This window comes from Lygodium microphyllum, chromosome 24, assembly GCF_053477565.2.
Source record: "Lygodium microphyllum isolate KBCC chromosome 24, Lygodium_microphyllum_v1.1.10, whole genome shotgun sequence".
Classification (NCBI taxonomy): domain Eukaryota; kingdom Viridiplantae; phylum Streptophyta; class Polypodiopsida; order Schizaeales; family Lygodiaceae; genus Lygodium; species Lygodium microphyllum.
The window spans coordinates 21,471,675-21,484,867 of NC_141158.1; the positions used below are offsets into that span (position 1 = coordinate 21,471,675).

General features: G+C 39.9%; 1 protein-coding gene across 5 annotated transcripts in view; it reads left to right on the top strand.

The window, feature by feature from the left end:
* Nucleotides 1–741: 741 nt before the first annotated feature.
* Nucleotides 742–13,193, top strand: part of LOC148014907 (ARM repeat superfamily protein) — a 65,228-nt gene continuing 52,776 nt past the window's right edge. For 3 of the 5 annotated variants that reach the window (XR_015688295.1, XR_015688294.1, XM_087664906.1), the window contains exons 1-2: nt 744–939; nt 1,461–1,759. Coding sequence is in view for 2 of the 5 variants with exons in the window: in XM_087664906.1 (XP_087521032.1) it covers nt 1,488–1,759 (272 nt within the window). In the remaining 3 variants the exon portion in view is untranslated. Of the gene's footprint in view, nt 940–1,460; nt 1,760–13,193 lie in introns of those variants that run through there. The other 2 variants (XM_087664908.1, XM_087664907.1) reach the window with 2 other exon arrangements.

The window sequence follows — 13,193 nt, forward strand, 5'->3', positions numbered from 1 at the left end:
GAGAGAGAGTTGGAGGTAAAAGAGAAAGAAAGAGAAAAAGATAGAGAGACAGAGGGTGTTATTGAGGGGGAGGAGGAGAGGGAGATGCATGTTGTGGGTCTCCAAGATATGAGAGAGAGAGAGAGAGAGAGAGAGAGAGAGAGAGAGAGAGAGAGAGAGAGAGAATTGTGGTTCTGATGAGGAGGAGGAGAGTAAGATGTGGTGGTGTACTGGAGGTGCTAGTGATGGTAATGTTATTGAAGGGGAGTGAGATGTCGGTGGTTGGTCCCCAACATATGAGGAGAGAGAGAGAGAGAGGAGAATTGGTTATGGCTCTAATGAGGAGGGAGAGAGTAAGATGTGGTGGTGGTGGTGGCAGTGCTAGTGGTGGCGGCGGCGGCAATGGAGGAGCAGCATTGGTGCTTGATATACGCCCAAAAGAAAAGATGACCAAGTGGACTATGTGGAATAACTCTAGATGTTACAAAAAAAAGCTCACTCCAAAAGCTCGCTTCTTGCACGCACTTGATAGAAGCCCACAAAATGAGGCCTCAAAAGTTTAACAATTGTTAAACATTGATATCTTGACCAACTCTCAATTCTAGTCTGTAGTTTCCATGGTCTTAATGACCTAAGTTCTATAATGTATGTATGACTACAAGGACTAATCTCCATTAACAATTAATGACTGCACATCGTAGCTTAATTGCGCTTTGGCTAAGGTCGATTTACACTAGACTAGGGAGGTTTTAGATTTGGGCTAGGGTGCCAAAAGGTTTTCCTTTGCTTGGGAGGTGGTGCTGGCTTGCTGATCTACGAAGCGGCCAGCTTCAGTAGGCGATCGCCATTGTCAATTGGAGTTTAACTGTTTCAGCAGCCGCTCGCACAAAGAGAAACAGGCATCGGCTGCCCAAGCCTGCATTTTTTCCCCTCGTTCCGTCAGCTACTGTCCATCGCTCGGTAAGTTCTGATCAGATCACAAAACACGAATGTTTTGATTTTGTTCTTGCCAGGTTTACAAAGCTCGCCATTCTCATTGTTCGGTTTTTCCGTGCTGATCACTTCTGCATTCTATTGTTGTGAGCGCGGTGCTGCATAGTTTTCCTGATTTTCATTCCTGATAAGTCCGGAGCTAGCCCTTGTTCTAAGCATTACATTGCTCGTGTTGGCTTGGTTGGGAGAGAAAATACTTCAAGGTCTTCGAATGGCTAGATTCGGCCGATACTTGTTACAGAGCAGGAGTTGTTACGTCTGCAGATATCGATTTCGTGTATAGTCTTCGTACGGAGCTGATATTACAATCTCTCACTACGCATCGTCTGTTTCATATTTGTACTTGTTTATCCCTGAGCAGCACCATGAAAACGACGATCAAATTGATCTTGAAAATAGAGTTTGCTTTACAGTCCCTGAGCAGTTTCTTTGAGGGATATACCTTCACCTGATGTTTATTACTTCGTAAACTGCTATTGTATCTGCAGCGTGAGTTTGCAGGTTGTTCGTTGAGAATGGAACAACTTGAACTGTTGCTACTCCAGTTCCTTCGCCCAGACAATGAAGCTCGGAGGCAGGCTGAAGACCAGATCAAACAACTTGCTAAAGATCCACTAATAGTTTCAGCATTGCTTCACCATGTCCGAACAGCACCATCAAGTAATGTCCGGCAACTGGCTGCAGTTTTACTTCGTAAAAAGGTTGTTGGTCACTGGATGAAGCTCACCCCTCAAGTCCGGGATTTGGTGAAGTCCACTCTTCTAGAAAGCGTTACTGTAGAACACAGGTGGGGCTAGCCTGCTTCTCATTTTTCTGTTGCACTCACTTTACAGTATGTCTGCTTCAGTCTATTTTGGATTTATGTAGTTATCTCTTTACAAACTTTGAATTGTCATGAGATAGAATCACATTTTCCTGCTCTACTGTGATTGCTACTAAAAAAAGAAATTGCTATCATATTGGCTATTAGAAGTTCCGCTACTCTTGCTTTCAAGCATAGATAGGGGTAAGGTAAATCTACAATCTTCTGGACCAATGGAGAATCAGGAAAAAGAAGAAAGACTGAGCTGAGACAACAAAATATTTGCTACCCATCTAAAACTTTCTAAAAACTGGCATTTATAAATTTTGTATGGTTCATGCAAATTGAAAGTAGAGAAAGGTAAGAAGATGAGGTTTCTCAAGTTTCATCGTTGGCTTATTAAAGTGGGATATAGAACCATGGCTTTTCATACCACAACTCGCTTCTACATGGAAAATTCTAACAATTCTATTTTTGGAATGTTTATATTAACTTAGTAATTGCAATGCTTAGAGAATAAGTGCTACTAATGATACATTTGTCACTTGTGTGAACAAATCTTGAGTCACTTGTGAACAAATCTCGAGTCCTTTAGGTGCCATTAAATATTCTATTGTCACCTATGCTCAATGAGGGCGAGACCTTGAGTAAGTACGGGCACGTCAATGAAGCATTATTAAGGAGATTGCTAGTTTTGCACCTTGGCAATGATATCTAAAATGATGTGCTACGTTTGTACTTCATTCTTTTTCTTACCTTCTCTAGTTTCTTTGTTTAATGTCAAGGGCTTTTTACCATGCTAGTGGTAGTGCTCTCATGATTTTCGAGTGAAGCTGGTATAAATTAAGTGGCAAGACACACAAGGCCTTGTCCCATCAACTTGGACAAGAAGGATCATTCAAGTTGGATACCTATCATACTCGAACCTAGAAGGACTATTAAAGATGGATTGCAGAACCATGTTTGCTTGCCTTAAAATCTTTGCATTGGCATTAGACAATCCAATGTGTTTCACTGCACCTTTTTCTACTAACCCTTGCTACAATCCAATATTCTTCTTGTTTATGATTGTTTAATGTAGGTTGTGGGTTGGTCACAATATTAGGCTTGCACATTCTTATGTGACCCTTGGGATGGCTTGACATCTTAGAGAGGTTCAATAGGGAAGATGCGTATTGCAGCAAACGCAAGAGAGAATAATTGGTTTTCTCAATATGCTCATGAAAGCTCTCATCATGATTTAAACTCAATGGATGATCTTTTTGTCAATAATTGACTTAGAATTAGCTGCTCTCTCATGTACACAATAGAGTTTGTGGTGTATCTTTGCTTACGAGCTTGTTTACGAGTGCATCTTAATATGGCAATGTCTTATGCTCTTTTGTAACTAACTCTTATATTTTATGTTCATTGTAATGATTGAACAATATCTCTCTCTCATAGTACTTTAGTAAGCATGACCCTTAGCTTGAGCGTTGAATGGAGTTCACCTATTTAAGGGCACCCTTGCATTCTCTTGTATAGTTTTTTGACACAATCACACTTGTAGTAGACAAAAGCATCTCAATGGTAGATTTCATTGTTCTAGAAGGTGAGATATTTAGGATTTGCATTGCCATCTACATTAGGCAAGGTGCATGTGGAATTTGTGCACTATAATCTTGATCAGTGGTCTTTGTATTATCTTGGCTCGTGATTATTTTGTGCACCATTGTTTTTGGCTGGCTCGAAATTTACTATCCTTGTATTTATCATCATGGGCATCCTTCTCATCAAGACTGATTTAAGCATCATGTTTTTGTTTGGTATAGTTGTATTGGCTTTGTGTGCGCTTCTAGGAATGTTTCTCGGTGACAACTTTCTTAGAGTTCTTGTACATAGCATAATTGGTTGTGCTGTGAATATCTAGGATTCCCATTGTACTAATATTGGGTTTCGGATCTTTTACTTGTTCTTAAACGATTTTCATTGTTGCAAGGGAAACTTTTCGTCGCTTTCTAATTTGTTTTATAGTGTTGGAAGTTTTGGTCGAGTGCTTGGTTTTTGAATTGAGAGACCCAATGAAGAATGTGACATTGTGATAGGGATGTGTACTTCTCTCATGAGAACATGTATTTTTGAAATCTTACTTAACATGTGGATTAATTTTTAATCACATGGTTAAGTAAATGTTGTATATGTGAGGTATAACTAGGGTTAGAGTAAATTTACGAGCCTAGGATCCGAGTAAATCACGGGATGTCAAAGGCAAAAGTTGCTATAAGTTATACCGCACAGATACTTGGTGGTATCTAGTGCTAGTTGTTAGTCTAGGTCATTCATTTGGCCATAAGTGTCGGTTGGTGATACTAGAGAAGTGACATTTAATGGTACCTAACGCCAATTTGATGGTTAAAGATGGTACAGAGACACTCGAGAATGGAAGTTGCTTAGCTAATTTAATTATTGACCAATCAGATTATTTTTCAGGACATCAAAATAATTATTAGATTGATTTTCAGTATTTAAAGATTGAAAATTAATATTTAATTGTGGCTAATGTTGAAAAAACCATTTGGGAGGGTTGCCACTTGTCAAAAATGCCCATGCAAGATTGAAAAACGTCTTTAGAGGTTGGAGAGAAGCATTTTTAGTGTATTCAGCTTGCAAGAGAGAGGGAGGAGATGCTGCTAGTCTGATTTGCAGCCATTGGAGGACCTTCTGAGGCAGCCAAGGGCAGGAGAAGCCTAACCAACAGTAGATGACAGCATCTATAGGCTGTTGAGATATGGCAATAGAAGTAAATGACCGATTTTTTTCAGTTCTTTGCATCTACAAGCTGTTGTGGCAGGGCAGCAACTGCATTTCACTGATTCCCAGTCATTCTTCGCGACAAAACTGTAAACTTTCTCTCTCACCTCCTAGCCTTTCTACAGCCTTGCTCCAGAGATTGCAGCATCGAGATCACTTGAGGCTAAGAGTTTGCAGATTTCTCTGTTGTAAATCTTAATTTGCAACAGAAATTAGGGTTTAGTAGAAGCCTCGGGAAGTGTGCCAGAAATTGGAAGCTCCAAGACTTGAACTTAACAAGACTAAAGCTGTTTTTAGCCTATTCAAGTGGAGGGATCAGCAAATAATTGAATTTGGGGCATTTTTCATCTCCATCAAAGCGGATAAAGCCCAATTAAGTGTCCGAATCAAGGGGTATAATAGATTGAAGACTTGCTGGTCACTTTGGACAACAAGGGGAGTTTGGATTGCAAAGGGGATTGAAAGAATCTTATTGTAAATCAACTTTTTCTTCAATAAAGCTAAAGAAATACTGAAAGGGGCGCCAATTCTGGGGCCAATTGGTTATGCATTGCCCAAGATCAATAGATAAATGTAATATTTCCATGCAACAAAAGTTAGTTGGTCAGTTCGAAAGCTAGTTAGTCAATTAATAAGTTAGTAAGATTACTAACTAAAGACTAACTAAGAAAAAAACTAAGTAATGTTAATAGATAACAATTTTTATTTAATTAAAAATATATGTTTTAAAAAAACCGAGAGTCGTAAATCCGATATTTTTCTCGGATTGACAAGGGCCGTAGCCATCCTTCGCGGAAGTTACAACGTGAACGAGTGTTATGCGTCATATTAATCACTAGTGTTAATGTGTATAGTATGGGTAGTCCAAAAATTTTAGATTTTTGAGAAAAAAAACTAGCATATTTTTGATATTATCCTAAAAAGATAGAACTGGATGTCATTTAAAAGAAAAGATAAGTGATATTTTAGTTAGTTTTAAAGATTTTACAAAAAGAAAAAAATAAAGAGAGAGATTAGCGAAATCGCATGCGTCGCGATCGCAGTCTACAGGCAATAGACAACACTTCAAACATGAAGAGAAAGAATGAGTTTGCAAAATGCATGTATCAAGGGAAGTTAATTGCACTTAGTGCGTATGGCTTATTCGTTGATAGAGCAATCAGTCAGGAGTTATAAATAGTATAATCGTAAAAAGAATAATCTTAAGAATTGTGCATACAAGTATTAGGTAAATTTTGCATAGAATCGCTCCTTGATCCCAAGGAGGAGAGCGAATATGCGATGGAATTGTTATCGCATTTATTTTTGTATTGCTTAGGAAAAATACAATTGGTTTTTATTGGTTGATCAAACAACACGCTAAATGCTTTTACAATCAACTGATTGTTGGATTGTGGTTTGGATGATTATTTCAAGTGCTTGTGTTTGATGATAAATGCATGGTAGGGGTCTTTAATGACAAGTTGCCATGGGAAATAAAGGAATGATTTCTTGGAAAATAATATTAGACTGATTGCCTTGATTGTGCTTGATTCTTAATTGGATTAATTAAGAAAGGATATTTGCACGGGTGGATCATCTCCAAGATTGCAGCGTGGATTACCTCGAGAGGGCATTACTCGATTTATGGACCGAAGGTTGAGTGGTGAAAAGGCCAACCATGGAAAGTGTGTCTCACTCTTAGGTCGCTTGGAGTTAGTGGCGCTGTGGACACCCCTTGTCTAGACCGGAATGGAATTGTAGACTGTCGTGAGCCCAACGTTTGGGGCGTTGGAAAATCCTATTCTCAATAAAGGATGGAAATTTTGGTGCCATGTGATTTGGATCGGGTACTTTTGTTGAATATAAGGGATACATAATTTTCCTATATGGGCAGGAGACAAAGATTAACTTGAAGATAAGTTAAGGAACTTGTTTGTCAAAAGGACTGCTTGTTTTGTTTTCATGTCTGTCCTATAAATTCCGCGAACGAACCTTGTTTCCTAAAAGGCTTAATTAATGAAGTCGATTTTAAATGTCAGATATAAATGTGATAGGATCTAATTAGAAAACTAAAGCTATCAAGGAAAGCGAGTGGGCGGAATCCCCTATGGGTCCGTTCTACGGCAGGGTGGTCCCAGAGAACTGGGAGACTTTTCACAAGGATTTATCGCTGTTCGACTTTAGGTATTGTTAAGTTAGAAAACCTGATTCGTGCTGTTTTAGGGGACCAGAATGGGACTATGACCTATGGGGAGAGAGATTGAGCTACGTATCCCTCTCGTTTCCCATTCTCCTTGAACCAAGTGTGGCATGGGTTTGCTTTTAATTGGGTATCTCTGCGTAAAGTAGGATGTCCAAAACCCGATGATAGAATGCTGTCAGGAGACCTTGACAACTAGGAACCCAGATTTTAGATCGGTCCTAGTGGGTTTAGTTGCGAACGTTCCATTGCAAGGCGGACTCGGGAAACCCTAGGCGATAAACCCCGGAACATTCCATGGGAGTATCAGGTAGCGACGCTTAGATTCTTTTCTTGATGGACTGCTAATACGTGCTTGGACAGCCAATAGGCGGACACATTACAGTTGGTGTCAGAGCAAAGCTTCGTAATGATATGAGATTGATTAATGTATGGTTCATAGGCATATCCTAAACAGAATAACCTAAATGGTATGGTTGATTGTCAGGCACCTTCTGCACCCACAAATGTTGATATGCAAGAGAAGAAATTTCTTCTCAAGTAAATTAAGGCACTGGAGTTTGATGGAGAAGGGATAGACGTCGCAGTAGAGGCGGAGATATGGATTGAGTCGATGGATGACTATTTCTCTGCTTGGGAAACTGCCTCTACCAATCAAGCAATGATAGCTAAACTTAAGTTAGTTGGCCAGGCTCAGCTATGGTGGAAGCAATGGTGCAAAGATCAGGGTATTTCTGAAGCCGTTGTCACTTGGGCTCAGTTGAAAGATGGTGTACGCGGACGATACCTTCCGCTGACCTACCAGACTTTAAAGATGAATGAATTCTTCAAGCCCAAGCAGTTGGAATTAACCCTGGAAGCTTACTACTCAAAGTTTGTAATCCTACTAAAATACGCACCGTCTATGGATATTGCGCAGCAAGTATCTAAGTTTTGGCACGGCCTAAATACTCCTCTGAACCACCGTCTTAAAGCAATGCGTCCAAGAGACTTGCAAGATGTATTACTTCGAGTAAAGCCAATTATCCAAGAACTAAATTTGGGCAATTGTGACAAAGATGGTTTCTGAGATCAAGACAAGAGATGCTACACATGCGGAGAGATATGGCACATTTGTAGGAGATATCCCTATCGTCAATGCTTCCATTGTAATGAGCTAGGTCACATCCAAGCAGAGTGCCTTGATCTAAGTCCAGAATACAATGAGCCTCCAAGAAAACGAAGCTATGAAGGAGTAGTCTATGGATATATAGAGGAATCAGATGAAGACGAAGACGAAAACCTAGAGCCTACTACGCATTTCCAAGATGATTAGCAATCCTAGAAATTTTATCAATATGTAACACTACTTATATCGGAAATAAACCCTACTCTTGTACCTACGGTTAATTGCAATAATATGAGTTGCACTATTTGGGTCATTAAGAGTAGCGTAGCGGACGCATGGTGGGTCCTAACCCACAAGTCCTAAACCCTATTAATGCTTGTCTTTCCCATTTCCTCTCGAGATGAGGACATCTCGATTTCTTTAAGGGGAGGAGGATGTAATATTTTCATGCAATGAAAGTTAGTTGGTTAGTTTGAAAGTTAGTTAGTCAATTAATAAGTTAGTAAGATTACTAACTGAAAACTAACTAAGGGAAAAACTAACTAACGTTAATAGATAACAATTTTTATTTAATTAAAAATATATATTAAAAAAAGATATTTTTCTCGGATTGACAAGGATCGTAACCACCCTTCGCAGAAGTTGCAACGTGAACGAGGATTGTGAGCCATATTAATCACTAGTGTTAATGTGTATAGTATAGATGGTCCAAAAATATTAGATTTTTGGAAAAAAAACTAGCATATTTTAGATATAATCTTAAAAAGATAGAATTGGATGTCATTTAAAAGAAAAGACAAGTGATGTTTTAGTTAGTTTTGGAGATTTTATAAAAAGAAAAAATAAAGAGAGAGATTAGCGAAATCGCGCGTGCCGCGATCGCAGTCTACAGGCAATAGACAACACTTTGAACAGGGAGAGAAAGAAGGAGTGATCTGAAAGCTTTCTAACCAGGTGTCTTGGGTTTTCAAGTGTCTTGGGGTTTTACTTCTCTTTTGGAGCCAATGGAACCATTAGATTTATGGGTTAAGCATCAGATCACTGAGTTTTCCAAGAGTCCCTCCACCAAGAACTCTTGTCTCAGCCTCATCCCCTCTTCTCTAATTCATTATAAATATGAGGCATGGGGAAGCACAAGGGGGCATAAGAAGACCCCGAGAGGTTGCGAAAGAGAGATAGAGAGAAGGATACCCCTCCAAGAGATCGAGAGAGAGAGAGAGAGAGAGAGAGAGAGAGAGGTTACCTCGAGAGATTGCAAGGGAGAGAGTTAGCTTAATTCCCTCTATCTCGATCCTCGACTTAGCCATCTTCTCTTACACTCTCCCATCTCGAATCTATTCTGCATTCTTAATCTCTTGAGTCTACTTGGGGACAATGGCCTCCAAGTGAAGAATGCCGCGTATGGATGGTAATCTTACAACTAACAACGAAGCTTCGGGCGAAGGCATCACTGTCAATCCAATCGCGGTTCTGGTCGTAAGTAATGTTTTTTTAAATTGATAAATGCTTGCTTTGATTCTCGCATGAGATCCATTAGGTCCATGCTATGATGTATGAGAGTAGGTCATGGGAAGGGATAAGCCTCTTCTTACATATTCGAAAGATGGAGTTTGCAAAATGCATGTATCAAGGGAAGTTAATTGCACTTAGTGCATATGGCTTATTTGTTGATAGAGCAATCAATCAGGGGTTATAAATAGCATAATCGTAAAAAGAATAACGTTAGGAATTGTGCATACAAGTATTAAGTAAATTTTGCATAGAATCACTCCTTGATCCCAAGGAGGAGAGCGAATATGCAATGGAATTGTTATCGCGTTTATTTTTGTATTGTTTAGGAAAAATACAATTGGTTTTTGTTGGCTGATCAAACAACATGCTAAATGCTTTTACAATCAACTGATTGTTGGATTGTGGTTTGGATGATTATTTGAAGTGCTTATGTTTGATGGTAAATGCATGGTAGGGGTCTGTAATGACAAGTTGCCATGGGAAATAAAGGAATGATTTCTTGGAAGATGATATTAGATTTATTGCCTTGATTGCGCTTGATTCTTAATTGGATTAATTAAGGAAGGATATTTGCACGGGTGGATCATCTCTAAGATCGCACCGCGGATTACCTGGAGAGGGCACTGCTCGATTCACGGGCCGAAGGCCAAGTGGTGAAAAGGCCAACCATGGAAAGTGTGTCTCACTCCTAGGTCCCTTGGGGTCAGTGGAGCTTTAGACACCCCTTGCCTAGACCGGTATGGAATTGTAGATTGCCGTGAGCCCAACGTCTGGGGCGGTTGAAGATCCTATTCTAGATAAAGGATGGAAATTTTGGTGCCATGTGATTTGGACTGAGTATTTCTGTTGATTTATCGCTATTCGACTTTAGGTATTGTTAAGTTAGAATCCGATTCATGCTGTTTTAGGGGCCCGTAATGGGGCTATGCCCTACAAGGAGAGAGGTTGAGCAACGCATTCCTCTCGTTTTCCATTCTCCTTGAACCAAGTGCAGCATGGGTGTGCTTCGGATTGGATATCTCTGCGTAAAGCAGGATGTCCAAAACCCGGTGCTAGAATGCTGTCATAGGAAACCTTGACAACTAGGAACCCAAATTTCAGGTCGATCCTAGTGGGTTCGGCTGTAAACGTTCCATTGCGAGGCGGACTCGGGAAACCCTAGGTGACAAACCTCAGAACATTCCATGGGAGTGCCGGGCAGCGAAGCTTAGATTCGTTTCTCAATGGACCGCTAAAACATGCTTGGACAGCCAATAGGCGGGCACGTTACAATAAATTTGTATTTTTAAGATTTGCATTTATTGTTTGCTGCTGTAATTAAGTTGTAATCAGGGATTTACTACCCATCCACGGAAGGAAGGCTGGTTACAATTTCCGACCTTGTTGCAATATTTTTTAAATCTCAATTGTATACATTTTTTCTTTCTTTTTTTCCAAGGAATAGGCAATTCTATCAATAGATCCCTTAGAACAAAATAATCCAAGGAAAAGTACAAGCCCTAAAATGGACTTCCAAGACAGCTAAACAAATAGAAATAAAAAGTGCAAAGTCTAGTACAAGGTTCCAGTGATTGACCAATCAATGGTTCATAGTGCTAGACCATTTGTGTTTCAGAAATGTTGATTAAAATATATCTCATCCTCCTCATAATCCATGAAGTGCCTTGTAACCTCTTGCATCTCCTGTGGAAAGTGTGGACAATCTTTGTCGAGATACTTGGACAGCCTCTACAATAGATATATCCTACCAATCCATAGCATGGCTATGTCTGGCAGTGCAAATGAATCTCGCAATGATACTAGCTATTGCCTCCCATTCTACGATTCCTATCTATGACCGTGTTGTTGGGCAACCAAATTCTTACATACATTAACTGTTAATTGTAGTGCATTAACACTTAATTTTTCTTCTTCATTACTAGTCCCAAAAGGGCTTTATTTGTATTTATTGGCACTTGTTTCACATGGTAGGACAAATGCACCAAAATCCCCTATAAATAGGGCATGTTGTGGGCATTCATTCTACTTCCACTAATCCCTCTTCAGATCAATTTACCAACTCTATCTTCTTCAGCTACCCCTTAGCACTCTCCATTGCTGTCCATGCCCCTTCATGGAGGACATTTGAGTTTGTGGAGCCTTCTTGGGTGTTGCCATTGCCTTCTACAATGTCCCTACATGCAAGTGAACCCCAAATTTGGAATGCTCCCACAGCCCATGCATTATCACAAACACCTCGCTCTACTGCTCATGACCCCTCCCCATCATGGTGACCTGATTTTGATCGTCATTCAGCTGTGTTTTCTTTCCCAAGTTGCTATCACACTGTTTGAGAGTATTGTCTTCACTAGAAAACCTTGTGTTTCTGCTATCTACATACCACTAAGCTGTCAGAATGGTGTGGAGCCACAAAAGCAAAGAGATAGAGCTGATAGAATTGCTATAAACGAGATGACATGAAAAGAAGAACAAGAATACATGAACTCAAAGAAAATGAATTTGGGAAATGGAATCCATATACCAAGGCTCAAGAGTGTGTACAAAGGCATTGGTTATGGGCAATTAGAAGAGTGTTGTAGTTTCTCTCTCTCTCTCTCTCACTAATAGGAATTTGTGTGCTCGTATGGTTGAATGATCAACCATGGGGAGAGAGCGCCAGAGGAGAGAGTGCTAATAAATGGGTTGTGAAAAACAATAAACTGAGCAAGTCAAGCAACATTAAACGTGGCCAGAAATATAGTTAATCAGCGTTAAATGCTCCTACCTTAGAGTAGAAATGCACTTTGGCTATGAGTCTTGTCACCCAAGATATGCACAACGCTAACACTCTCTCTTAGATCATGGGTGTTAGTATAATAAAATATAAATGATGAATGACACACCATAGTACATACACAATGAGAATTGGATAGGACCATAGATACCCAAGTAGCATGTGATCAAGTAACAAGCCAAGTGTCTTGAAAAGAGACTAATGTTGATGTTGATCATACCACTCTTTGACCACAAAGAGTCAAAATTGTTGAATCTTGATGCTTGTCATGAATTAGCTACATAGAAAGCACACTCATGACCATGGATTCCTCACCTTTGGTGAGATTGCCAAAGTGTCCCCTCATTTGAGGAGAAACTAGGAGCAAAGATCGCTCTTTGTCAAACATCCATCATGAACTTAAAGGTAAACAAGCTCTCAAACTTGAATCTGCTAGACTTGGTCACGAATGTAGAAAGGCATACTTAGGGTCCTCTATACTTGCATATGGACGACTGTCAATTGCCCTCGTATCACCATTCTCGCACTCCCTCTTTGGAACTGGAGAGTCTTGAGGAATGATAGCACTACTTGGGCTAGAATGTTGTAGAGGCTAGTGTAATCTTTGTTGCATGGCCAAAGTTGGAGTTGAAATCTGAGGACAATGACTCGTCGGAGGAGTCCTTATCCCTTTTCTTCTTATTCTTATTCTTCTTATTCTTCTCCTCCTCTTCTTGCAACACCACTATTGTCTTGAAATGCTTTCGATAATGTCCCTTCTTATCGTGATGATAGCATTGACTTTTCTTCTTTTGCTTGTCACCCCTTTGAGAAGCAACCAAAGCTCTCATAAGGCCGGTTGCCAACACAAGATGATAACCTCCCTTGTAAACGCAAAGTAGCCTCATGCTCAAGCAATGCCAAGGTCATATAATTAGAATTGATAGGTGTCATTGATGCAAGGCATTAGGAACACCAACAAAATTTGCTTGCAGTTTGTAGAGTCTAGTCCCCAAAAGATGATTGTTGGGAAGAGCGGACTGCATGTGGCGAATCTAATCCTAGATTTGTCTTA